The sequence below is a fragment of the Neomonachus schauinslandi genome, chromosome 10 (genome assembly GCF_002201575.2).
Source record: "Neomonachus schauinslandi chromosome 10, ASM220157v2, whole genome shotgun sequence".
NCBI classification, from domain to species: Eukaryota; Metazoa; Chordata; class Mammalia; order Carnivora; family Phocidae; genus Neomonachus; species Neomonachus schauinslandi.
Window position 1 is genome coordinate 117,115,953 of NC_058412.1, and position 26,070 is coordinate 117,142,022.

A 26,070-nucleotide genomic window follows, 5' to 3' on the forward strand; every position below is an offset into this window, starting at 1 on the left:
TAAAGTAGATAATTCAATGGCTTTTAGAACAGAGTTGTGCATCCATCACCATACTTACTTTGAGAACATTTAACCACTCCAAAAAGAAACCCCGTACCCTTTAGGTGTCTACCCCCTTCCCCTCCCCCAGCCCCCACGAGCCCTCCATCCCCTCAGCCCCAGGCAACCACCCATCCATTTCCGGTCTCCATATGTTTGTCTATTCTGCACATTTCACATACGACACGTGGTCTTTTGTGACTGGCTTCTTGCACTGAGCATAGTGTTTTCAAGTTTTATCCATGGTGTAGCCTGTATCAGCACTTCATTTCTTTTTATGGCTGAGTAATAGTCCATTGTATGGGTGTTCCACATTTTATTTATCCAGTGATCAGTTGATGGACACTTGGGTTGTTTCCACTTTTTGGCTATTGTGAATAATGCTGCTGTAAACATTCACGTAGAACTTGTTGGGTGGGCATGTTTTCAGTTCTCTTGGGTATATACCTAGGAGTGGAATTGCTGGGTTCTATGGTAACTACGTTTGTGAGCCCAGGTTCCTGGCTCTGGCTTTCTCAGACCTTCAGGGTGCTGATGGTGGAGAGGTTTGCCACTTGCAGTGCCCAGGGTCTGGGAACCCAGTCTTCCCTTCCACTTTGCAGAGTCTTCTGCATGGGAGAGTCAACTGGATTCTAACTCCTGCTCTCTGCCATCAACCTGCTGATGTTCCGTCAGCATGTTACGGGTGAGCTGTGTTATGTCTCTGAACCTTAGTCTTCCCATCTGGGAAATGGTATAGTAATCTCTATGGTCCCTTCTGAGGGTTAACTGAGATCATAAAAACACAGTTTGCGTCCATTCATTCATTACATTCATTGGTGGCTGATGTGCCATGCGCTGTTCATAGCGGAAGAGACACTCAAAATCCCTTGTATTTACACAGGAAGCATCTTGCTTAAGCTTCAAGATAGCCCTGGGAGGAATACCTCCTGGTATCCCATCTCCTAGAAGAAGAAGAGGAGAGAACTCTGGAAGCCAAGTCCCTTTTCTCCATCCCCCTTGAGACTTAATTTTAGAGTCTAGGAGTACTCTATCTTTTGAACTTTTACTGCGGTAAGCCCTACACTCAAAAAGAGCACCATTGTGTGTAGCTGAATGTACCTGGTACTGAGCGCCCAGATGAAGGAAATCGAAACCCATCCCCATCCCCCCAGTCCCCTTGCACTCCAGCCCCGTCTTCCCCGCCAAGGAGAACACAGATGAGTTCTGCCTGTTCGTGAACTTCCTATGAGGGCAGTTCCGTAGTTCACGGTCTTCTGTGTTTGCTTCTTTTGGTCAGCACTAGGTCCGTGAGATTCATTGTATCGTTGTGTGTTATCATAGCTCCCCTGTATTCGAGGCCGTGCAAATGATTGAAAACAATGATGATTGTTTTCACTGCCTCTGATTTTAATGGGTCTCTTTGGGCTTTTCTTCTTGAAACAGAACACCAGGTCTCACACTCTCCCAAGAGTGTGTGTCTGGACATCTGCCCAGACCTGTGTGGGAGGGAAGTGGGGAAGCCAGGACAGGGTATGTGCTGACCCAGTCCTGGCCCCAAGGTGCATGTGCTTCTAGGAGGCTGCCACCTGGCCCTCTTCCTGAGGCCCCTCCCTTTTGGACTCTGTCAATATTCTGTTATTCTAGGCTTGCCCTGAGGCCAAGGGGTGAGCTGGCAGGCATCCTAGGAAAGCAAGAGCAGCTGGAGAGGAGAGGGACTTTTAGGGGTGGGGAGATGGACCGAATCAGATCCCCACTGAGGCCTGTCAGAGCTTGTGTGGAGTACGCTGTGCCACGTGTCCTGGAGTATGTGGGAAGGGAGGGTTCGGGTGGAAATCAGACCTCCCCTGGGCTAGGCTGTGTGCTGGGGAGGGCAGGCTGCCTGGGGCCAGTCCCAGCTCTGTGACTATAGAATCTGTAAAATGGGGGCAACACCCTGTTAGGGTTATCCGAGGAGGAAAGAGCTCAATGCACAGAAAGGTTCCTGACGTGAAGTTGGCTCTTAGGATTATAACATGTAAGAGTCAGCTAGTTTATGTGTGTCATTGTTTTGAGCCTGCATACTGGTCATGGAAGGAGACACCATATCATCCCCATTCAACGGCTAAGAAAGCGGAGGTACAGAGAGGTTGAGAACCTGCCTGAAGCCACACTGTGAATCTATGGCAGAGCCAGGCTTTGATCCTGGGTCTGTGGCTCCAGCACCCAGGCCTCTGAGCCCAGGGCTCTGAGCCATCGTGGAGCAGGGTATAGCCCTGCACTGTAGGGGCCTGGACTCAGCCCTCCCCTGGTTCTGGGAGCAGGAGCTCAGGCTCCTTTTCTTTGTCTGTAAAATGGGCCAATAGGAGCAGCAGGGTCTTTCTCCTTCCTGGGTTCCTGGCTAGTAGGTCCCAGGGGTGGGACAGGCATGGGGGCTGGTCAGGAGAGGCCTCTGAATCTGCTCAGCATCGGCCGACTTTGCTGAAGCAGCCTTGCCCTTGTGTTTTAGGGGGGGAGATGTCAGGCCTGGAGGCAAAGTCAGCAGTCCTGAGTCCACCTGGTGACCCCCTTGCAGGGCGTGTGCCCTGACTCTGCTCTTGGGGTGCTCCAGAGCCCCGGCCAGGCACACCAACAGCTGTTTCTAATCCAGGCTGCTGAGTGGAGCAAATGCTACCTATGATAGACCCAGGAGAACCAGAGGTTGAAGCCATTGGCCGCAGTCCAGGAAGGCTTCCCAGAGGAGGCCTCCTTGGAGCAGGGTCTTGAAGGCTGATTAAGAGTTCCTTAGGTAGAGATGACGGCAAAGCTTAGCAGAGGGAACAGCGATAGGCATCAGCTACTCAATTCTATCCCCATGCCCCACCCTTGCTTAGCCATCTGTTTTTCAGGGGGGCTGGAAGCCTGAAAATGATATTTTCCAGAGCCCCTTGCCAGCTCGTTTCTGGTTAGGCTCTGCCAGTGGGGAGAAAGCAGGAGGAGGAGAGATGCCTGCCCCCCTCCAGCTCATGCTGCAGCCGGGCCAGCCAACTTGGGCGGACCTCAGACATTTGGGCAGCCCTGTTGGCTCCAGCAGGCAGGGGGTGAGTGCCGGCTCGGCTGGGGGCTCCCCACCATTCTGGATGGTGGCTGCCTTGTCACCTGCCATCTCCCTTCTACTCTTCCTGCACGTCGGATGCCTTTGGAACCCATGTCCCTCGTCCTCTCAGCCTGAAATGGCCCAGAGGTTTCTGTTTTCCAGCCGGTCACTAACTGATAAACTGCTCAGGCCATGTAGGCCAGGACAAGCTGTAGTTTTCAGGGGACAGAAGGATTCAGTACCCAGAAAATGTGATGATGTCATGTTTTCATTTTGATTTATTTTCTTAGGTGCGTGTAGTGTGTTTCAACAGGAGTTCCCCCAGGGCAGAGACTGTCCTCCATTGTTTATTCAATCAACAAACATTTATTGGTGGCTGGTCAGTGGGGAATGAGGTGAATGGCCAAGTTCCCCTACTTCTACAATCCCAGTCTAGAAGCCACCTGTGGTTGTGGAGAACTTGAAACGCGACTGGTCCGAATCGAGACGGACTGTCAATGTAAAACAGAGGCCACGTTTCACACACTTGGTATGAAAAGAATGTAAAAGATCTCACTGTTTATATTGATTACATGTTGACATAATATTTCACACATACTAGGTTAGATAAAATACATTATTAAGACATATTTTACCTGTTTCTTTTTACTCTTTTTAACGTGGCCACTAGAAAAATTTAAGTTACTAGAGCTTTGCATTTGTGGCTCCCGAGCTCGCTCTCTTGGACAGCCCTGGTCTTACGGAAGCTGAGCTGAAACACATCGGTTTATCAATTCAGCATTTATTGGAGTCTATTTAAGAGACAGACTTCAGATAGGATGGGAAGGGGGACAGATACAGCAACATGGAACTAAAATTCATGGTGATAAATGTTTGAGTTGGTCCATGTTCCAGGGCTGTGGGGGGGGGGGGGGGGCGGTTGCTGAGAAGAAATCTAGGAAGGCTTCACAGAAGAAGTGACTTTGGTGTTAAGCATTATAGGATGAGTAGGAGTTTACCAGATGGATAAGGAAGAGGAAGAGCACTCCATGCTTAGGGAAATACCCAGGCAAAAGCTAAGAGGTTGACAGGTGCCCAGGGCATTTGAGGGAGTCAGGAAATTTACTGTGGTCCAAACATGATTTGTTGGAGGAAGAGGCTAGAGATGGAGCTGGGCTGGGTAGAAGCTTGAATGCCAGTCAAGTTTCGACCTGGGGGGTGGGGGGGCTGAGGCTGGGGAAAGACTCTTGGGCAGGAGGAGGTGGCTGGTCCCAATGTGGGTGAGTTCACCTACCTACCCACCCTCCTCAAAAGCGGAAAAAGGACCAGACCAGACCTTGTTTGAATGTGCAAAGCAAACGCTTTTATTTCGGACCTCATGCTTTGTGGCTCAAAAGCATCTACTTCCTGCTTGGAATCCAAAAACATTTACAGAACCATAGAGAATCACTGCAACCTTTGTAAGAACATATGCATGTGGGCTTATTTTGTGGTCCTTCCCTGTGCAAATCAGAAAGTTCTACGTGCATCAGAATGACTTTCTCCAAGTTCCCCTCTGAGATTTTGGGGGCCCTGGAAGCTGTGACCCCACCCCGGATAGAGCATTCTCCTTCATCCCTCTTCCAGCCCAGTCACATGGAGAGAGTGGGAGATAGAGTCAGAGATGACAGCGCATGGGCTCTCAGAGCTTAGGGCGAGGGCTGTGTTCCTGGGCCCTAGCCCTGCAAAAAGGGGGCGGCTGAGGTGCTAACTTTGTTGGTTAGTGACCAACACAGGCGGCTAAGTCTCTCATGAAGTCTAGGCATTGCAGTGGGCAGGTTCATGGGGGAGGACAGGGGCCTCTGGAGCTCTCTTCCCCAGAACTGGTCTGAAGGAAGGTGCCTGGGCACAGACAGGGGACCCAGACAGGGCTGGGGGTGGGAAGGTTTGGTAATGGTCAGGGTTTCACACTCAGAAACATCTAGGCCCGTGGCCTCAGGCTCTGTGGAGCCAGGGAGGAGGACTTGCTGTCATTTGCAAGTCTGGGTCTTCTAAGCATTGGAAGAGCAGAGCTGAGAGGTCAATACTCCATTGCCCAATGAGGAACCTGAGACCCAGAGAGGGGAAAGCAGTGGCTGATCGGACTTGGGGCTCAAACCCAGGGCTCTGACCCCTCCAATCTCCTCCCTACCTCACCCCAACTGTATCGTTTCTGCTCAGGTCCCAAATGGCCTCTTTAATATTCTCAGGTCAGGGCTGGTGCCATGAATGGGGAGCTGGACTCGGAGTCAGAAGTCCTGGGTTGTGTTCCAGTGCCTTCCTACTACCCAGCCTTGCAAATAGCCTGCTGGTGCAGAGTGAGTTGCCTCTCCCTCCTCCAAGCCCCAGTGTCTTCACCGAGAAAGCAGCTCCTACTCTGTGATTTCCCATGGTCACTTAAATGGGTCAGTAGCCATGTGAGCACTAGCAAGCACAGGAAGTGCCCAGCCCATCGTAGGTGCCTCACAATGGTGGTGGTGGGGAAAGTTGGGCCAGGGCTGCTGGGATGTGAAGGGACCTCGGTTCTGGCCTTTCCTGGGACTCCACCTGCACCTGCTCTGGTTCTCCCAAGGGCTCCTGGGGCCTGTGTCTTGCCTGGGATCTGGTCAATGGGCACACTGTCTCCCTTTGCTGGTTCCAAAGGGCTCTGGAGTAAACCAAACAATATGGTGGGTGGTCAGTGGTTTCCAACAGCATTTGGGTTGTAAAGGGAGGCATGGGTGCCTCCTCCCCCACCTCAGACCCAGTCAGCCAAGGGCAGTGCTCCTAAGGGGGAAGCACAGAACATTCTTCACAGTTAAAGGGAGATGGGGATCCAAGCTCAGAGGCACAAGATAAGCCAGTAATACATTCCATTCCAAAGAGCCCCCACAGGCTCTGAGGTCTGGGGCCCAAGAGGGGGCAATTGGTGCATTAGCTTGGAACAAAAATTGGGGTCAAGTTAGGGGCTCTTAGCTGGCTGAGGCGGGGCTGGGCACATGGCCCTTAGGCGGGACCAATGATGATGTTCCTGAAGCCTTTCACGGCCTTCAGCTTGTCACTCTCGAAGTTCACCACCAGCTTATGGCGGCCCACCTGGCATGGCAGCAGATTCACTCTCACCTTGGCCTCCTCCCCTGCTTCCACGGGGTCCGGGCTGTGGAGAGGCCAGGATGACATGTGACTACTGGGGACTTAGCACAGAGCCTCAACTTCATGCAACAAGAACAAAATGGGCCCACTCACCGCTCTCCAAGAGCCTGGGCAATCTGCCCTCCCACGTGCAGAGGGGCCCGCGTGTGTGCACGTGTGCATGGAAGTGGACGCTGTGCTTTGGGGTAAGAGTGGGTACACTCAGGGGACTCCATGTGTGAGAATGCACTGAGCTGTACATACAGGACTTGTGTTATTTACTGTATGTAAGTTACAATACAATAAAAAAGTAAAAGGATCTCTGCTTGTACTTGTGTATGTAGATCTGCATCTGTGAGGACACACCCACACATGTGCACGTGCACACATTCCAGATGTGGATGCTCGTGTTTGCACGAGGCCCTAGAGGCGGGTGCTTAGTGACTCACTGTGTTCACTGTTCAGGCCTGGGAGGACACGGGCACGGACTGCAGCTAGAGTGCTACGGGTGCTCAGGGAGGATGCGAGGTGGGGACTGTGCCTAAGGGGCTGGGGAATGGTCACGTCGGTGTATTAAGGCAGGTGTGTAGGTGGGTGTGTGGGAGATGAGAGGAGGGAGTTACCGGCCAGGGTTTGGTGCCTGCAGGCAGCCCCTCCCTCCACCAGCACCCGCCCTGTGCTCCCAGGCCCCCCAGCTGGAGTGACCGGCACTCACACGTCCACGGTCTTCTGCTCCTCCGTCAGGCCGGCCCCCTCCATGGTGAAGGTGCAGCCTAACAGGGGCATGGGAAGGGGGTTCCGCAGGGACGCCTCAGCCACCAGCTTGCGGTTCTGCTTGGGCTCTCCCAGGATCTGGAAGACGGGACACATGTCAGAGGGAGAGGAGCCTGAGACCCTCAACGGCAGGCAGGGGCCCGGTGGGGCCCGGCGGGGCCATCTCTATATTTGCTGCGATTTGGCCCCGCTCTGGCACGATCGCTCCCCACCTCTGTGCCTGTTTCCTCATCTAGAACACACGGACGTTCACGGACCTGCAGTGAGGCTCCACGTGACTCGGGGGATGTAGAAAGTGCCTCCCTTGTTCTAGGGCCTGGATGGAAAGATCACAGGCTTTGGGGCCAGGCTGATCTCTACCCCTTCCTCGCTGTGTGACCTTGGGAAAGTAACTACCCCCTCTGAGCCTTGGTTTCTTCTTAGGAGAGAAATGCCTTGCTGCAGGGCTCTCCTGAGGATTAACTGAGCTAATATGTGCAAGCTCCTAGCAGAGTGTGTGGCACGCAGTGCTCACTCCCGCCCCCTCTGCCCTTTACCACTTATTTGTAACTGCAGCATTTGGGATTCTGGGGCTGTGGCTCCTCCAGGCGAATCACTATGATGCCGAGGATGATGGTGATAAGAATAGTCAGCCCTTATGAGCCCTTATAATGCATTTCCTGGGATGCACATTTAATTCGTACAACACACCTAGGTGCTAGTATTAACTCCACCTTGCAGACAAATAAACCGAGGTCCAGAGGGGCAGAGTGACCTGCCCAGGGCCACCCATGCACAAACCCAGGGAGTCAGACTGCAGAGTCTGTGCCCTTAAACCCTCTGCCTCTCCCTGCCCCACTAGGGCCCCAGGGCCTGGGGATCTCACCTTAGCTTTCAAGGGTCCATGATTCTGAGATCCCTAATTTCCACCCCCCCAACCACTCTGGGATTCTAGGATTCATTCCTAGAGGTAGGAGTCCCAAATTCTTTCAGCTTCATGATGCTTTCCTTTGATGAAGTTAGAATTTGAAGAACCCTGGGGCATCAAAGATCTGGAGGTGGCAGGGCTGCTGGTATGTGCATGTGGGGTGGGGGAAGCTGTCCTGGGACCCCGCCCCCAGCCCCATACCCTGCCCAGCCCACCCCTTACCCGGATCTTGATTTCTGGATTCTCCAGGTAGATGTCCCTCTCGGCCAACAGGTAGCTGTTGGTATCTGGCTCCACGAGGAGGCCCCGCACCTTGATGAGGTTTGACTCGGTCAGACACTCACGGTACTTCTCATAGAGGATTCGAAGGGGAATGCTCTTCTCTGCAGGAAAGGAGAGGGAAGAACACTCGTGATAGCTGATTTACGGCCCCCATCTCTCCCATGGCATCTCCACGAGGCACAGAGAGGGGAAAGAATGTGCTTGAGGTCACATAGCTAGTGAACGAATAAGCAGATCCCAGGCCTTTTCCCCCCATCTGCCCTGGCTCGGGGGTCCCCAGGAAGGAGCTGGGAGGGGAGGCAGGACAGCTGGTCGGGGAAGTGCTGGAGCTCCAACAGGCCTGGGTTCTGATCTTGCCTCTCTGCCCTTAGCCAGCTGGTGATGCTGGGCAAGTCACTCCACCTCTCAGGACCTCAATTTCCCTGCATGAAGCTGGTGGGATTGTACCCATTTTACAGATGAAGAAATACTTCCACCAGTAAGTGCTCAGATTGGGAGACCTGGTGCAGCACGGCCACTGACTGGCTGTGTGAGCCTGGGAAGGTGACCTCTCCTCTCAGTTTCTCCTCTGTTCCCTGGGACATCTGGCACCTGCTGGGAGGAGCTAAGACTCAGAGGACACTTAGAGCAAAGCCACACAGTGATGAGGGGATGAGAAGAGCCAACCCCTTCCACCACGGAGAAGCAAAGTGTGGTTTCTAGCCCCATTTTTCTGACAACACTGAGGCACAAGGACACTCGGGGTCAGCTTGCAGGAGGCAGGAAAGAAGAGCAAAGAGCACAGGCCTGAGAATCTGCAGGCTTGGCCGCGAAGAGCAAAGAGCACAGGCCTGAGAATCTGCAGGCTTGGCCGCGAAGTGCTCGTCCACTCAGTCCCAGAGAGCCTTGGGCAAACCCCTTCTGGAAGGCTCCTCGGACCTCCCCTCAAATGGGAGCGCCGGAGGGCCGGTCTTGGGGCTCAGTGGAGCCCAGCCAACCCCGGGCCATGGTGGGAGACGTGGCTGCCCTCACTCCCCTACCAGGCTCCGGCCACTCGCCGGAATTTGCACACATCTGAGGATAACCTCATTATTTGCTCATTGTTTTGTTCTCAGTCCACTTGCCTTATACTTTTTAACCTTCTTTGCCTGGGGACGCTTTTCCTTATTTGCGGCAAACCAGTCTCATTTACTATAAATAGAAGGTAACTGGCAAAAATAAATACAAGCCAAGCCACGCTCGTTCAGTTCCAGCTAGATATTCTTGTCTGCCGAGGGCTCCAGGCTGAGGCGGGAGATTGGCGAGGGGTAGGGGTGCTGAGCCTGCAAGCACCACCGAGATGCTCCTCACGGGGTCCGTCTGAAAGACGGTGGGGGCCTGACGTACAGCCACCTTCTCGCTGCAGGTCAAGGTCTAAGACCCGGCCTGCCCCGCGCCCCAGCTGTTCATCCCCAGGGTGGATCTGCCCCAACCTCTGAGCAGACGATGTGGGGGAAGAAACCCCAACCTTCTGCCAAAAAAGACAGAAAGGAGTGAAAATCCCCTGGTCAGGGCCTGGTGGAACCAAGTGGAGACTGGCCAGCTACACGGGAAAGGACAACACCGCCCTCCAGGAGCTTAGAGGATGTGGCCCCAACTGTTGACTTTTCCAGAAGGCTGAAGCCAGCGTGGGGCCGGACCTTTGAGAACCTCGGTCCATGGGCCAAGGATCATGGCCTTGGCAGAGAGAGGAAAACATACATGTACAGCCAGCCTCAGTCGTTCCTTAGATGACTAGCCCTGTTCTAGAAAGTGTCCTGGGCATGGCCACAGAGGCCACGGTGGCTGCACTCCCAGTGACCCACCTGGAGGGGTGAGGGGAGGAGAGAGAGGATGGGTGGGGGCAGGAAGGGGAAGGGAGAGAAGCAGCGCAAGGAGGCAAGGGTGGGGATGGCTCTCTGTCCTAGGCCTGGTTTCCTGTCTATCAGCACATTCTGGAAATTCCCCAGATCTTATCATCTAAGAATAACAAGCAAGCCAGCCAAAGTCTGGGGTCATGGTGGGGACGGGGTGGTGAAAGCCTCTATCTGAGGCCAAGCTTGGCACTGGAGGCCTGACCGAGCATCCTAGACTAGCCCCACCTTGCAGCCCGAGGGCAACACACAGGACCTCTGCCCTCCTCCGCCCTCTCCCTGCAGGCTGCACCTCTCACGGGTCGCCGAGGCAGGAGGGACCGCTCTGCCGGGAACACATCCCCAGGATGATGGGAAACACCGACAGGCTTGGCTGAGCCTCGGCAGAACAATGCTCCAAGGTCCCAGATGGTAACTGGGTGGCAAAGGGTGACTCAACAGGAAGGAAGTTCTTCTGGCATCGTTGGCCTGAGCTGGAGTTCACCTAATTCCACACATTCCAGGAAAGACAGTTCCTCCCTTTGAAGAGGTTCCGAACATGAGAAGAACCTGCTGGTGCACAGTCACACGCAGGGGCTGGTGGGCTCTTCAAAATCAAACAGCCTTCCTACAAGTGGGGAACCTGAGGCCTGGAACGGAGAAGACAAATCCCCAGGGGCCCACAACCCATCGACAGAATGGTAGGAACTAGAACTTGGGTTTGCTGGCCATGGCACATACCCGTAGGGATGGACCCCTGCCGAGGTCCCCCGGGGCCAGGATGCAGAGGTGACAGCTGGGTCCTTCGCATGCCATTGGGGTTGGGAGGGGCTCAGGAGCCACTGGGCCCAGCACCGAGACCGCCGTCTGGCACAGCAGGTGTTCAGGACAGACCGTCAGGGCTTCTCTGCCTTCCCATGATCAGGCCCCATTTTATACTTTCCAGATATTTCCTGAGCACACGGTCTCCTCCAGTCCTTCCAGCGGCCCATCAGGACGGTGTGCTGTTGCCCCATTGAACGATGGGGGTGATTCGAGGCTCCGAGAGCAAGTTCATCCCACCCAGGTTTGTACATTTAGAAGGTGGGGGAGGCCAGAGGCAAAGCCAGGCCTGGCTGGCCTCAGAACACGTGTTCTAGCAGCCCGAAGTGCTGGGGTCCTGTCCTGGCTTTGCCCCTGAGGACTTCCCCCTGCTCAGGGACCCTGCTAGGCCCTCTGCTCTGGGTATGCGGCCCCAGGAGCACCCGTGGTGGGCCCGAGACAGAGAAACCAGGAGGTGGCGCTGTTGCCACCACGGACTCCAGGCCTGAAACAGGCCTTCTGAGGAACTCCAAGGCCGTGGCCCTCACGCCAGACCGTTGGGGGCCAAGGGCAGAGGCAGAGGTAATGAAGGGGAGGAAACATGCGTCTGAAGGCAAGAGTAGGGGCCAGGCGAGGGCAAACAGACTCCATAAACACAGAGCCCTCCGCGCCCTGGGCCTCTCCACCAGCTCCGCATGTGAGCATGTCGGCTCCCGGGTATGGAGCACCTACTCTGTGCACCCCCCCCCCCCAAGCCCACCGGACAGTCCTACCCTGCAGGATCATGACTGCCACGGGCCTCATGGGGACACTGAGGTTCAGGGAGGCAGCCATTTGCCTAGGTGACCCAGCGAGTGGGACCCTCCTCTCTGAAGCCCCAGGATGAAGAGTGTTCACACTACCCCTCAGAGGATGATCAGAAGACCCCACCACCAAGACCCCTTTGCCTCCTCAGGCCTGAAGGCTGCCCAAGCACAAACCAGGATCAGGTGGCTGGGGGGCAGGACACCAGGCTCTACGCTGCCTCACTAAGTGACCTGCGTGGCCACAACCCCTCCCAGGGCCTCAGGCTTGTGTTTAGGAAGATTATCAGGTGCAGTGACCAAGCCAGGCAGGGAAAGAGACCCAGGAGGCGTGCGGGTTTCTGACCAGGAGGCTTGAGCGACAGAGGCTCTGTCCGGGGGCTGCAGACTGGGTCGGCTACTGACATTGTTTCGCCCCAGAACAGGGCAGGGGATCTGCCTCACAGGGAGGCCAGGTTGGAGGAGAAGTTCAGGCCGGGAGGAAAACACTTCCTCCCCGGGGGCCGGGCTATTCTCCTCTCACTGCTCCCAGAGCTACACTGCCCAATAGGGCAGCTTCTGGCCACATGCGGCTGGTTAACTTGAAGTGGAATTAAAACTTGAGTTCCGGGGTGCCTGGGTGGCTCAGTCGTTAGGCGTCTGCCTTCGGCTCAGGTCCTGATCCCAGGGTCCTGGGATCGAGCCCCGCATCGGGCTCCCGGCTCGGCGGAGAGCCTGCTTCTCCCTCTCCCACTCCCCCTGCTTGTGTCCCTGCTCTCGCAGTTCGTTTCAAGTGCTCACCGGCCACATGGAGCTGGCCGCCAGCATCTGGACAGTGCAGACGCAGAACAGCTCCCACGTGGCAGAAAGTTCTAGAGCCCCTTCTCTTTGAGGCTGAGAACCTCCCGAGAGACAGGAGAGGTTCTCGCAGGGGCCGTGGGGGGAGCCGGAGGGAAGGAAAGAGCTGAGAGCAGGCAGTAAGTATCGCGTCCAGGGAAGTAACCTGAGGTCCGATGAAGGTGACATGGACCAAAGCAGTGTAGTTGCTGAGAGTATAGGTTCAAGTCTCAGTCCTGTCCCTTCCTAACTGTGAGGCCTTGGGAAAGTTCCTTAACCTCTCTGTGCTCAGTCTTCTCATCTGGAGAATGGGGCAATAAAAGAATCCACCTCCCACTTTTGTTGTAAGAATTAAATGGGTTGCTCGTTATAAAGGACGTGGGCAGGACCTGACCCAGAGGACGTGCCACAAAAACATCTGTGAGGTCCACCGCACCTGCCAGGTGCTGAGCGCATTACCTAGCGCATCACTGCTTGGTGGTCAGTAACTGCTCCGGGAACGCAGGGCCTTACCGGACAAGGGCTCCAGTGAAAGATCGAGCAGGTCCTTGGTGCCACACTCGGGCCCCAGGACCCCGTTGTAGCTGACGGTGCGGGCATGCAGCAGGAGACGGCAGGTGTGGCTCTTGACCGTTTTATTGGTGATGTAGGCGAAGACGTCAAAGTCACTGCCCATGTTCATGCTCTGGCCCACGCGGATCCGCATGGCCAACTCCGTCTCCACTTTAGCAGTCAGCTTGTTCAGGTGGTTGGCCCTTTTGAAGGCTTCTCTCTCCTCTGGGGACCCTGTGAGGATGGGGATGAGAGCTCCACTATGGCCCTTGAAATAGGGACAAAGGACAACGAGGCTGGGGCAGGGCAAGCTGGCTTTTCAGAGTCCCGGTGACTCAGAGCAGCTCTGGAGGATCCCCTTGTCTACACTGCTGTGCCAGGAGGACGAAAGAATATTTTATTCACTTTCCACAAGTAAACTCCTATACCTCCCCTCAAGATGAGCCCCAAACGACACCCTCTCCTCCAGGAAGCCTTCTCTGACCACTCCTGCGCCAGGATAAATGAGTCACCATGTCTTCTCGAGTTTCACCTGTGCCTATTGCCTATCATACTTTTTATTTAACCAAGTTGTTTTCTGTTTATGTACTTACCCTCTTAAGCAGCTCAAAGACTAAGACTGTATTTTACTTACCTCTGTCATACCCAAAGCCTCTAACAGTGCTTGGTGGATAGTAAACACCAATATGATGACGCAAACTTTCTCACCTCCCAGTGTTCACCCAGGTATTACCTCTACCTGAAATCTTTTCCCCCTCCTCCCCTCCCGGTGGAGCTCCCCGCCTCTGTGTCCCATCTACCTCTCTCCTCTGCTCTTTTTTGTTTCTTCCCCGGTGTTTCTGGGCGCATATCTACGTCTCCCAACAAACCATCAGCTCTAGACCTTTCAGAGACCAGGGGAAGCACCTTTTCCTTCCGTTGTCTCCCTTCCAGCTAGAGTATGGCTGCTTGTTCCCCAAACCCCGGGCCTGCTCCGCTAAGTCAGCGGGAGTCAGATGAGGGCAGGAGCGATGTCTCCTTAGACACCTAAGTGAGCCCTCCTGGGCTCACGGATGCTTAGAAAACATCTACTGTATTGAATTGGCTGCTGGTTGTGCTCCAAAACAATTTAAAAAATAAGCTGTGTCCTTTCTTCCCTCTCTTGATTTAACACAAGATGCGGAGAGCGGCTTCGTCTTTGTATCAGATTGCGGCTCTCTTATTAAGTTGCTCTTGCCCCATTTCTCTCCTCCTTCCCCATCCATCTTCACGCTCACCTCCCCAGCTCTGTGTGAAATACTGCACAAATAAACACTACAGTGTTCCTGGAATCTCTTTTCCAGGGCCCGCCCCTCTGGACTTTCAAGCTGTTCTAGTCCAAACACATTGCAATTACAAGAAAAGGGGGGTGGGGGTGGGATAGCCCATCTTCGGTTGTAGGTGCCATTACGACAAATACTGTTACAAAACAACACAGACATCATTAATCTTTCTGTTCAGATGCATGCGTCTCCAACATAATGGGCATCCCTTCAGTTGTATTTAAGTCAAACCAGCCAAAAAAGCAAGGCTTAAAAACCCCATGGAATCCTTTTGTGGAATACAGAATTCTTTTCTTAAGTGAATACTCCTCTACTACTGTCTCCCAGTGTGCTTTTTTCTAAGAAAAGATGTAAAATGGAGAGTAACCTACAGGTCCTTATTGTATGCAGGCTGCCAAAAAAACACACATGCACGCATGTGCGTGCACACAAACACACACACACACACGAGCCCACTGGCTGGTAAAACGGGCTGGCGAAAGCTCTGGGGAGCTGGGCACCTACCCTCCGGGTACTTGTAGATGTGGGTGATATCCTCCCGCTCATCACTGCCCACGCTCTTTGTGCTGATCTTCATCCCCACGGTCTGGGAGTTGTTGGTGGACTTGCACATGGACCCATCGTCCTGCAGGATCCAGGTCACCACGTCGGCATTGACCTCAGCAAAGACAAAAGGAGCGTCGTACTTGGTGCTCAGGTTGCCCTCCTTGATGGCACGAACCGGAACCGGGCCACAGCAGTATGTCCCTGGTTGGGGATAAGAGAGATGGGCCTGGACTGCGGGGAGGGTGGCACCCTCTCACACCTTCCACATTTCTTTTTTTTTTTTTAAAGATTTTATTTATTTATTTGAGAGAGAGAGAGAATGAGAGAGAAAGAGCATGGCGGGGGAGGGTCAGAGGGAGAAGCAGACTCTCTGCTGAGCAGGGAGCCCGATGCGGGACTCGATCCCGGGACTCCAGGATCACGACCTGAGCCGAAGGCAGTCGCTTAACCAACTGAGCCACCCAGGTGCCCACACCTTCCACATTTCAACCACATTGTTGCAGGGAATCTCAAGACCATCCAGCCCTTTGACTCAGGGACTCCATTGCTGGGAAGGAAGGCAGCAGAGAGTAAGAATTGACAATGGAGACTCTGGAGCCCACCCAGCTTCTGGGGTTCAAATCTCAGCTGGCCTCTTATTAGCTGGGTGACCTTGGGGAAGTGACTTAACTTCTCTAAGCCTGTTTTGTGTGGTGGGGATATTTGTACCCACCTAATGAGGATTTGGGTATACTAAATGCTATGTAAGTGTCTGAAATATAAAATAGAAGCGTATCCTCAGGCATCCTGAGGAAGGGAGGGAGCCATGCGGTAGAAGGCGTCCATCTGTCCTGCTTCCTGCCCGCACAGAGAGCCACACCCGCCCATCAATGTACTCAGGGAGTGCGCCATGACTGAATGAACATGAGAGCTGGATGTTTCTCTCACTGGGGTTCACAAAGTTAAATGTGGAGGGCTAGAGGCTGGGTAGCTTGCTACAGTATATCCATTTGATGCAACGCGGTAACATTCATTTAAAATTAAAATCACGGAAAACTATGTATAGAGAAATGCCAAGGACATATGGAGAAGTGACAGGGCCTAGACGAAAGGCCACGTGCAGCTGGAGATCTTAACGCAGGGACCAAAGACCCCCAAAGCACTGCAAATAGAATTCGGGGGTCCGTGAACTTGGATGGGAAAAAAATTACATCTTTGTCTTCACTGAATTTGGATAACACTTCCTTCGATTGCGAAAGCAGATAAACCATAGTCTTAGGTGCGCTTATGACTTCTCACCCATAAGGAACACAGACATTTATGTATCACTTTATAGTTGTCATAGATAATTGGAAATACCGCTTATATGCATCTGTACCAGTACATTATGGAACTTACGATCTCTACCACTAGATCTTGTTCTGTAAACCATATACTATTATATCATAAATTTATTTTTTTTAATTTTGATAACCATGTTTCAGTGCAATTGGTTTTCTTTGTTACCCTAGGTAATATATTCTATGCATTTAAAAATATTATTCTGTTGGGAAGATGGGGTAACTGGGTGATGGGCATTAAGGAGGGCACATGATGTGATGAGCACTGGGTGTTATACGCAACTAATGAATCGTTGAACACTACGCCAAAAACTAATGATGTACTATATGTTGGCTGATTGGATTTAAATAAAAGATAAATAAATACAAATAAAAATATCATTCTGAGAAAGGATCCATTTGGTTTCACCCAAATTTGCCTTGGTGTTCTGTCTCTTTTTCTCTTTCTCTTTTCTCTATCTCTTTCTCTCCTTCTCTCTGTCTCTGTCTGTCTCTTTCTCCCTCTGCCTCTGGCTCTCTGTCTCTCACACACACACCTACAAACAAATATATAATAGGAAATTACTGGAAGCTGTGTGTAAATGTTAATGACATTTCTTTTGAGGGGGAGAGGACAAAGATGTTGTTTGACTTTTTTCTTTGTGCTTCTCCATATTTGTTTTCCACAATGCATGTGAATTACTTTTCAAATCATAAAAGAAGCGGATCGTACACTACGAGTGAGACCAGTCGGTGGTCTCTGGAGTCAGCCAGACTGGGGTTAGAACCTGGCTCTGCCTCTCCCGGCTGAGGGACTGTGGGGGTGTTCTCGCCAAGCCTCGGTTTCCCCGTCTAGGGAAGGGGGCCACGCCCACCCACCTTCACTCTTCTCCTGGGGCGTGGGGTCGAGGGCCTGCCACCCCTCGTAGCCAGGCTGCAGGTCCGGCCTGCTCATCCATGACTCCACCCAGCAGTGGTAGTTCCTGTGGGAGAAATGAAGCGAGGACTCACACTCCTCCCGCGGGCAGTCCACACTCGCCTGTCCTAGGCTCAGCCCAGAGCGTCCCCGACACTCCTCCTTGCTCTTCCGCCCCGGGGCCCCCGCCAGGTGCTCACTCCTACTTGGGGAGTCATTGTCAGCGCCTCTCCCACAGCCCTCCCCTTTCAGTGGCTCCTTGAGTCCAGCTGATGGGACCTCCCTGCTTCTTGGCTGTCCCTTCTTCTCCAGCTCCTGGGCTCTGCCGAGTTTCAGGCCTGCCTGGGCCACACCCCGGCCCCCCGCCTGCAGCCTCTCCCCTTCTCCCAGTTTGAAGCCTTTGGTGACAACCCGCTGCTTTTGGAGTCAAGCCCAGACCCTCTAACCTGGCATTCCAGACTCCTGAAAAATCATTCCCCTGACACCTTTTCATGCATTGTTCACTTTGTGTGTTGACTTTCCCTCCTTTGCTCATGCTGGGGCCCCTACCTGGAGAGCCCTCCCTAGACCCTGTTCCCCCTTGTCCAAATACTGTTCAACTTCTAACCCCAATTCAAATGTGATCTCCTCTGAGAAGTCTTCCTAGGTTTCCCTTCCAGGGAACCCTCCCCAGTGGGGTCCACCCCTGACCCCGGGCCCCAGCTTACCAGATCATCTCGCTTTTGTCCCTCTGGATCTCCCCAAATTTGTTGTAGACATACTCGATGAGCAGGTTGCTGTTCTGGTCATGGGCCGAGTTAAAGTTGGTCACCACTCGGGTGGGGATGCCAAGGCACCGCAGCACTGGGGGTGGGGGCGGGGACAGGATGGAGAGAGGGATTAGGGGATGAGCTGAGGATCTGGAGACATCTGCCCTGCTCTGCGCATCCACATGCCCATCTGTATCCCAGGCAGCACTGTACCCATTATCCAGGTGGTGAGGGTGGGCACCATCCCCTTACCTGGATGATGGTGCCCACCTCACTGGTCACTCCATGTCCACTCTGCCTCCTCACATCACAGCTAACAGAAGAAGCCCCCAAAATGCAAGTCTGACATCAACACTCCTCTGCTAAACTTTCGATGGCGCCGCATGGCCCTTGAAGTCAAGGCCAGACCTCTGGCTATGGCCGTTGGCCCTACAAGGTTTGGCCCCTGACCATCTCCTGGGCACTTTGCCCGAGCCACACTCGCTGCTCCTCCAGCACTCTGCACTCCTGCCAGCCACAGGGCATTGGCATATGCTATTCCCTCAGCCTAGAAGGCCACCCACCAGGTTTAGATTGCTCCACCATTTGCATTCATAGCAAGATTAGGGATTCATCATCCTTCACAATGGACGGGCATGTGAGGGATCCTTTAATTTGTCCTCTGAGGGCAGTGAGTGATCTGTCTTACTTTACGTGCCCAGAGCCCAGCATAGGCCTGGCACAGACAATTTTGTCAAATGGATGAAGGGGTGGATGAAGCAGAGAGAGGAGGAGGAAGAAGGGGAAAAGGGAAGAAGGGCAGGAATGGTAGAGATTAGGGCAAGGAGCACACAGTGGAGCAGGCAGAAGAGGGAACAAGGGTCTGGGGGGCCTTCCACGCAATGCCGGCTGCTTTGGGCTGTGTGGCCTGGGGCCAGTCCCTCCAGTTCTCTGGGCCTTGTTTCCCCCTCTACCACACAAGGTCATGGTACACACGCAGGACCGGCAGTCGTGCGGGGGCGCCGTCGTGGAAGGGGAGGGCCCTGCGCTCACGCCAAAGCATAGTTTACAGAGGTCACAGTGACAGGGGAGGGACAGGGGTCACAGTGACGGGGGGGGGCAAAGAAGCAGGACAGCAGGTGGCACCTACAGACCTCCGAGGAGGGAGGGGGGCCCGGGGCAGGATTCGAGCCTGAATGGTGGGGTGCTCCTGACAGGCGGCGTTTTGGGTGCCTTTTCACTCCCTCATTTTTTAATGAGTTTTTTATGTGTTTTGTGAAAGTAACATACTCTTGGGTGGGATAAAGGAAATAAATAAATGTTTTTTAAAAGGTGAGAAAAGGGGGCGCCTGGGTGGCTCAGTCGTTAAGCGTCTGCCTTCGGCTCAGGTCATGATCCCGGGGTCCTGGGATCGAGCCCCGCATCGGGCTCCCTGCTCCGCGGGGGGCCTGCTTCTCCCTCTCCCACTCCCCCTGCTTGTGTTTCCTCTTTCACTGTGTCTCTCTCTGTCAAATAAGTAAAAAATCTTTAAAAAAAAAAATTAAAAAAAAAAAAGTGAGAAAACCCCTACTGAATGGGACTTTTGCCTTTTAGTTTTGATTGAGATTGAGTCGTGGAGATGGTGGGTGGAGTGTGTGCGTGTGTGTGCGTGTGTGTGTGCGTGTGTGTGTGCGTGTGTGTGCGTGTGTGTGTGTGTGTGTGAGGGACCTTTGCCCTGTTGCCCTGGGTCCACTGTCAAGCAGGGTAAGAGGTCCCGGGAAGGCCCTGGATTCTGGCCCTGGACGAGGGCCCCTGGGAGCGGGGAAGAAGGACAGTGTTGACCTTCCCCCTCCTGCCTGGTGGCTCCCCCTGAGGCCCTGGCAGTAGACTCTCTGCGTCCCGACCCCAGGCCTTGCCCCATGACATGACAGGGCTCAGGATACAGACCAGGCGTGGCGAGGAGCAAGGCATCACCCCTGTCCTAGAGCTGGTGTCCCAAGAGGGCTTGTCATCACAGTCTCAGGCCAGGAGGCTGCCCCAGAACCGGGGACACCTGACCTCAAGCCTGGCCATGCTGCTCTCCAGCTGTGTGACCTTAGGCAACCACTTCCCGTCTCAGATTCCATTTCCTCTTCTAAGAGGAGTTGATAATAGCAGCTTTGGGGGATGTCGCGGTGATTCAGAGAGGTATGGATGTGGGCAGTCTCATCTGCCCTGTGCCCACCCTGGAAGAGCAGGGTGCCACAGTGCCTGTCACTGCAAATGACTATCCAGTCACCGTGGGCTGACTCTGGGACATTTCGAAAATGCTCCAGGGTCCGGCTGAGGAATCCCAGCTTCCCCTGAAGCCCACAAACCCAAGCCTAACCTGAACCAGAGACTGTGCAAAGTGACATCTCCCCGTGAATTAGGTCCGTCACCTCTGTGTCCATTTCATAGGTGAGGATACAGGCTTGGAGACCCCAGTTCTCTTGCCCAAGTCCACCCAGGGACTGGTGACAGAGCTGGGATTCAAAACAGGCAGCGGAACACCAGAGTCCCTGGGCCAGTCCAGCAGGCGGCTTCCTGCAGAAGCTGCGGGGGCCTGCTCATCCAAGCCACTTTTCCCTGGCTCTGTCCCACACCAGGCCGGGGAGAAGGCTGCAGGGACCCAGACTCAGCCCTGGCCTTGGGGAGAGAGGGGTCTGGAGCAAGATCTCCGGAGGTCACAGCCCCAGGGGAGGGAGGCATCTGCATGTGAGTTTGTGGACCCAGGCCACAGATGGTGGTGGGTCTCCAGAAAATCCTTGGGGTTCTCTGAGGAGGCATTTCAGGCCCCTAAGAAGAAGAGGTCTAGGACAGGGGAGTTTGCACAAGAAAAGGGAATGCACAGGTCCCATTAGCAGGCAGGCATGGTGGTTCGGCCGTGGGGAAGGGGGAGCAGAGACAGCCCAGCTGGGAGCCCGGGCCGCACTACCCCTACCCAGACTGCTGGTGTGGAGGACAGCACAGGACGCCCCGAGGCCCTTCCCTGGGCCTGGGCCCTGGTCCCGGAGTCAGAGAAGCTGCGAATCAGGACCAGCCTCTTAGATTTCCTGAGCCTAATAAATAATAATAGCAGTGTAATCATCGTAATAAGAGTAATCTAACAGCATGAGATAAGTATTTGCTGTTATGCAACTGAAATCATTTCTAGCACTTCATACGTTATCCTCACAACTGCCCCAGGATAAAGGCACTGTTATGTCCGGTTCACATGTAACAGAGCTGAGGCTCAGAGAGGCTCAATGATTACCCGGGGACACAGCTGGTTAAGAAGCAGAGCTGGGACTGGGATTCAGGCCTTGACTCTGGAGTCTATGTTTTTATGTGGTACAGGATACAGACTCATTCTCATATGCACCAACCCCAGCCCAGAACAGTCTTCACCATTCTCTGGGCTCGAATATTTAAGATTTTTTAAAGATTTATTTTACATTTTGGTTTTAAATTGCTTTCTCTTTCCTCATCTACATTTTAGAAAGAGTTTCTCTTTCTTGACATTGATAATGACTGTTATTACTGAGTTACTAATAGCTAATATTTACTGAGAGCTACATTGGGCTGAATTTTGGGCCGAGCAGTTTTCTATCAACCCACCCTAGGAGGGAGGCCCTCTCGCCCCCATTTTACAGACCAGGAAACCAAGGTTCAGAAGGAAGTCATTTGCTCAAGGTCACAGAGCAGCTGAGTGTTCCTGGGGATTTTTAATTCAGGGGTGCCTGGCTCCAAAGCCCATCTTCTCAACCCTGAGCCCAGGCTGCCTCCCAAATGACATCCCTTGATCCTAATAACCACCTGCAGGGTAGAGGTTGGAAAAAGGACCAGAGAGGGGCAGCCGCCGACTCCAGGCCTCACAGTACGTTGGTGGCATTGGAGGCAGAGAGAGGACCAGAACTGGGATCTGCTGATTCCCGTTTGAGTGCTCTCCCTGCCCCCGTCCCAGCGCTCAGGGAGGCTGTGAACCGGTCCCAGCCCCGGCCCCCGCGCAGCGTGCAGCTCACCTGTGCAGGCCACAGCCGCGAAGACCCAGCACTGGCCGTACTTGACACGCTGGCAGCCCGAACTCTTCCAGCGCCGCAAGATGTCCACACTGCTGATCCAGAACATGGGGCTGACGCCATCCTTGTAATTGTTGTCCCAGCGTCCTAGCAGCACACCCTGGTCATCATTGCAGTTGACCTACAACCAGCAGGGCATCAGAGGGGCCAAGCCTGGGGAGCAGGTGCTGTGAGTTCAGTACGCGGTGAAAGGCAGGGAAAGGAATTTAGGAGCGGGAACAGCCCATGCAAAGATACCAAGGTGTGACAGGCTGGTACGTGGGAGATGGTTGGGGCTGGAGCCCAGGGTGTGGGTGAGAGAAGGGGAAGAAGGGAGGAGGTGGTGAGGGGTCCAGGTCATGAAGGTGATGCTGGTGATGTGAATTGGTCCACGGGGTGGCAGGAGAGGGACAAGAAGTGATCTGAGTTTTATGAAGACCCCCTCCGGCCCCTGTGTGGATTCTGTCATTCCCCTCACGCTCCCATTGCCTTGAGAATAAAATCCAGCCTCCTGACTTTGGCCCATGAGGCCTGCATGGCCTAACCCCTGCCCACCTCCTGCACCCCACTCCCGCTCGCTCACTCCACTCCGGCCATGCCAGCCTCCTTTCTGCTCCTTGAACCTGCCAAAGTCGTTCCTTCCTCAGGGCCTTTGCACAAACTGTGCCCCCTCCCTGGAATGCTCTTCTCCCACTTACTGTATCAGCTTAGGGATCATCACGTAAGGCGGGGGGGTCGCCCCCAGCCCCTCACCGAAGTTGGATTCTGCAGTTAGACACTCTCACACCTCTGGCTTCCTTCGGTGCCTGCATCATCATTTCTGATTGTGACTCATTCCCACGGTATTTCTGTCAATGTCTGTCTCCTCCCACCCACCCACCCACGAGCATATAAGCTCTCTGAAGTTAGACGCCGCACACGTCTTACACCCAACTGTTTCCCCAGTGCCTAGGACATGGGTGGCATCTAATAAATATTTGCTGAATGAGTGAATGAATGGATGAATTGCTTTCAGGGACCACGTGACATTACCCTTATTTGTGTAAATCTTGTCTTTCCAAATACAGGCTCTCTTAGCTGAGACTCTCCCATCTCCTGGGACCCCCCCCAACCAAGCCCAGGGTGGAGTGTGGCCTCCGTCATCACAGGAAGGAGGGAGCCGACTGGGGCCCGTGATGGGCCCAGACGCTGGGATGGGCCCCGCCTCTCACTCACCATGGCGCTCACCACCCGGCCCAAGTAGACAGGGCTGCTGCGGCGGGAGCAGTCACGCCAGGCATCCTTCAGGAACTTGGGGTTCATGTCCAGGAGCGTCAAGCAAATGTCCAGGATCCCATCTTCAAACTGTGTTGGGGGAAACAAGAGGAGGAGGAGGGAAATGAGAAGCCATAGGTCCTCTCTGTTCCATCTCACACACTAGGCAAGTCCGGGCTGGGTCAGCCACATCTCTGTGAGGCCAGCTCTGCCTGGCCCAGGGTGGACTTTGGGGGGACAATGACTGAGTTTGTGAGAAAGAGGAAGGGATGCACCTGCATTCAGAGCCTGGCCGGGGTGGAGGGGAGGGGGGTGTCCTGGGAACGTGGAGTAGCACCCACAGTGTCCCTGGGGCTTCCCTCTCTTCAGAGTCACCTCAGGCCCTGCCACTGTCCCTTCCCCATATCTGCTGTGCCAAATATCTCATTTCCCCTAAGGCCTGACTCACCCTGCAGAGCTGATGAGAATCTTCTCTCCCCCCTGCCCCCTCCACCCCAACACACTGCTCTGATTGGAAATGAGGTAAATTATATCTCGAAATCACTCCTCTGTTTCCACTGCACCTAGAATAAAATCTAGACTTTGCCCTGTGACCTCAAGACCCTTCACAATCTGTGTCCCACCCCATCTCTGACCTCATTATCGCCACCCATTGCCCCAGGGCCTTTGCACTTGCTATTTCCTTTGCTTGGAATGCTCTTTCAGCCACTCTTTGTATGGCCCACACCTTCTCATCCTTGCAACTCAAATGTTATCATTATCAAAAGTAGGGCCCTCCCTCCTTGTCACATTACACTGGACCACCTGTCTGACCAGTCCAAAGGCAATCTACTCCCTGCTACCCACCCTCTGTGGTGTTGTCCTAAACCAGGCTTCATCACAGGTCTCCCTCCATGGCTTTGAGCCCTTTTGTGGCTCCCTATTGCCATCTGCCTGACATTCACACCCCGGGCACTGCTGACTTCTCCCACTTCATCTCTTGGGACTCCTCCAGACATAAAGTGCTCCCTGAGCTACAGAATTCTTCTTAAGCACAAGATAAACTTTCCCACCTCTGAGCTTTTTGCTCAGGCCATTCCCTTTGCCTTGTATACCGTGTTTCCACCTCCTCCATAGCCCAGCTCAGACCTTGCCTATTTCAGAAATTGCCCTGATTCCCATCGGCAGTTATTCACTTCCTTCCTCTAGGTCTTATCATTCTGGATTGTGATGGCTTCCAGAAGATTTGCAAGAGCTGTGTCCAGTGGCTCAACACAAACCTGGACACAGAACAGAGAGTCAGGAAAGGAAAGGAAGGACTTGGCTTTTGTTCTGTTTCTCAGGGGAGAATACAAAGCCCCGGGAATTAAGAGCCAATTTACTCTGCGATGTATTTTTTGTATCCCACCCACACCACCATTTCATGTACATCCCAGAGCAGGCTATAGGTTCTTGGGCAGATATCCTTGCAATTAGTATCCCCAATATTCAGATGGGGAAACTGAAGTCAGAGCCCCACACCACACAAGGAAGACTTCCCTGTGGTCCCAGGGCAGGACTCTGGAGACCTAAATATGGAAACCCTAACCCAGGGGCTGTTGGGAAAAGTCTCAAGGTGAACCCCATCCCAAAAGGCCAACACCCCCCAACACACCAGTAGGTTGAAGGGGCAGGAAGGAGTGTGACAACTCTTGCTTCATGAGTTTTCTCAGCAAGGTCTCAAGAATTTTCATGGGAACCTGGATGGCAGGGGAAATGAGATCCCTCATTCAAACCACCAGCCTGCGCTGACTTGCTAGAAGATGAGGAACCACATGGAACAGAGATGTGCCATCTAGCAGAGGTCAGCCACGCCCAGCCTAGGCAGCCATGCCCCAGGTGAGCCATAGATTTATAAGAAATAATAAATAGCTGTTGTTTTAAGCCTGTAAGTTTTGGACTTGTTTGTTATTCAGCAGTAGCTAACTGATACAACCAGTGGTTCACAAAGTATGACCACTGATCAGCAGCATCAGCATTGTCTGTGAACTTGTCAAAAATGCAAATTCTCAGCCCACACCCAGGCCTACTGAGTCAGAAACTAGGGGTGGGACTCAGTGATCTGTGTTTTAACACACTTTTCTGGTGATTCTGATGTATATTCGAGTTTGAAAGCCACTGATCTAGATAATGGTGTAAAGCTTCCCCTCAGCACACACAATGGCATTTCTATTATTTTGGTATATGGCCTTGAATATTCCCTTTCTCACTCCTGGAGCACCTGCTAGCCCCACAATTCCCAAAGGTTCTCCCGATTCTTTCCCCACTTTGAATCTGGGACTGCCATTCCCACGGTGGGTAGGGCAACCCTTTGCTATATGACCTCAGGCTTGGCCTGGACCCTCTCTGATCCTCCAGCCATTTCAGGGCTCTTGAATCCCTGACAGCATGGGGTGGGCAGCTCTGAGACCAGCTCGCACCTCTGCAGCTTTGACCACCTCAGACCCAGGACCCCACACACAGTGGGCCTGCAGTGGTTGGGAAGGGCAGGATGTGGCCCTACCTGCCCAAAGTTCCAAGGTGTGTTCTTGATGTACTTGACCGAGCCCTGGTAGATGAAGCCCTGCTGGGTAAGCACGTACTCCTGCCGCTCTTCCTCTGAGTCCAGGTACACAGCATCCGCTGGGGGTGGGAAGGAAGGGGCCTGAGCTCTGGGTGTGGGAGAGTGCAAGGTCCCCAAAGACATGGCAGCCAGGGGGCCAAGACCCAGGGCTAGGTCAGAGTCTTGGAGGTCCTTCTATCTTTGAATCAGAAAAGCTAATCATTCATTAATAATCCCATACCCATGAGATAAGTGTTTTCAACTAGTATTATCAGTGGTTGCCATTTCTCTAACACTTGCCTGTAGTAAGTGTATGACATATATTAATGTTTAATTTCCGCAGGAGCTCTATGAGAAAGGGACCTTGAAAACCCCATTTTACAGGTAGGAAAACTGATGCCCACACAAGAGATAGAGGAGCCCTGGACCAGGAGTCAGGAATCTCCTAGCTGATCCTCACTTGT

General features: G+C 53.5%; 1 protein-coding gene across 1 annotated transcript in view; it reads right to left on the bottom strand.

The window, feature by feature from the left end:
- Positions 1-4,398: 4,398 nt before the first annotated feature.
- TGM2 (transglutaminase 2) overlaps positions 4,399-26,070 on the bottom strand; it is a 32,702-nt gene continuing 11,030 nt past the window's right edge. The window contains exons 4-13 of the mRNA XM_021689007.1: positions 25,568-25,686; positions 23,008-23,136; positions 21,757-21,934; positions 17,735-17,870; positions 16,991-17,094; positions 14,772-15,014; positions 12,928-13,200; positions 8,085-8,245; positions 6,897-7,033; positions 4,399-6,206 (exon numbers count right to left, since the gene is read on the bottom strand). Coding sequence (XP_021544682.1) covers positions 6,056-6,206; positions 6,897-7,033; positions 8,085-8,245; positions 12,928-13,200; positions 14,772-15,014; positions 16,991-17,094; positions 17,735-17,870; positions 21,757-21,934; positions 23,008-23,136; positions 25,568-25,686 — 1,631 coding nt within the window. The 3' untranslated portion in view covers positions 4,399-6,055. The remainder of the gene's footprint in view (positions 6,207-6,896; positions 7,034-8,084; positions 8,246-12,927; positions 13,201-14,771; positions 15,015-16,990; positions 17,095-17,734; positions 17,871-21,756; positions 21,935-23,007; positions 23,137-25,567; positions 25,687-26,070) is intronic.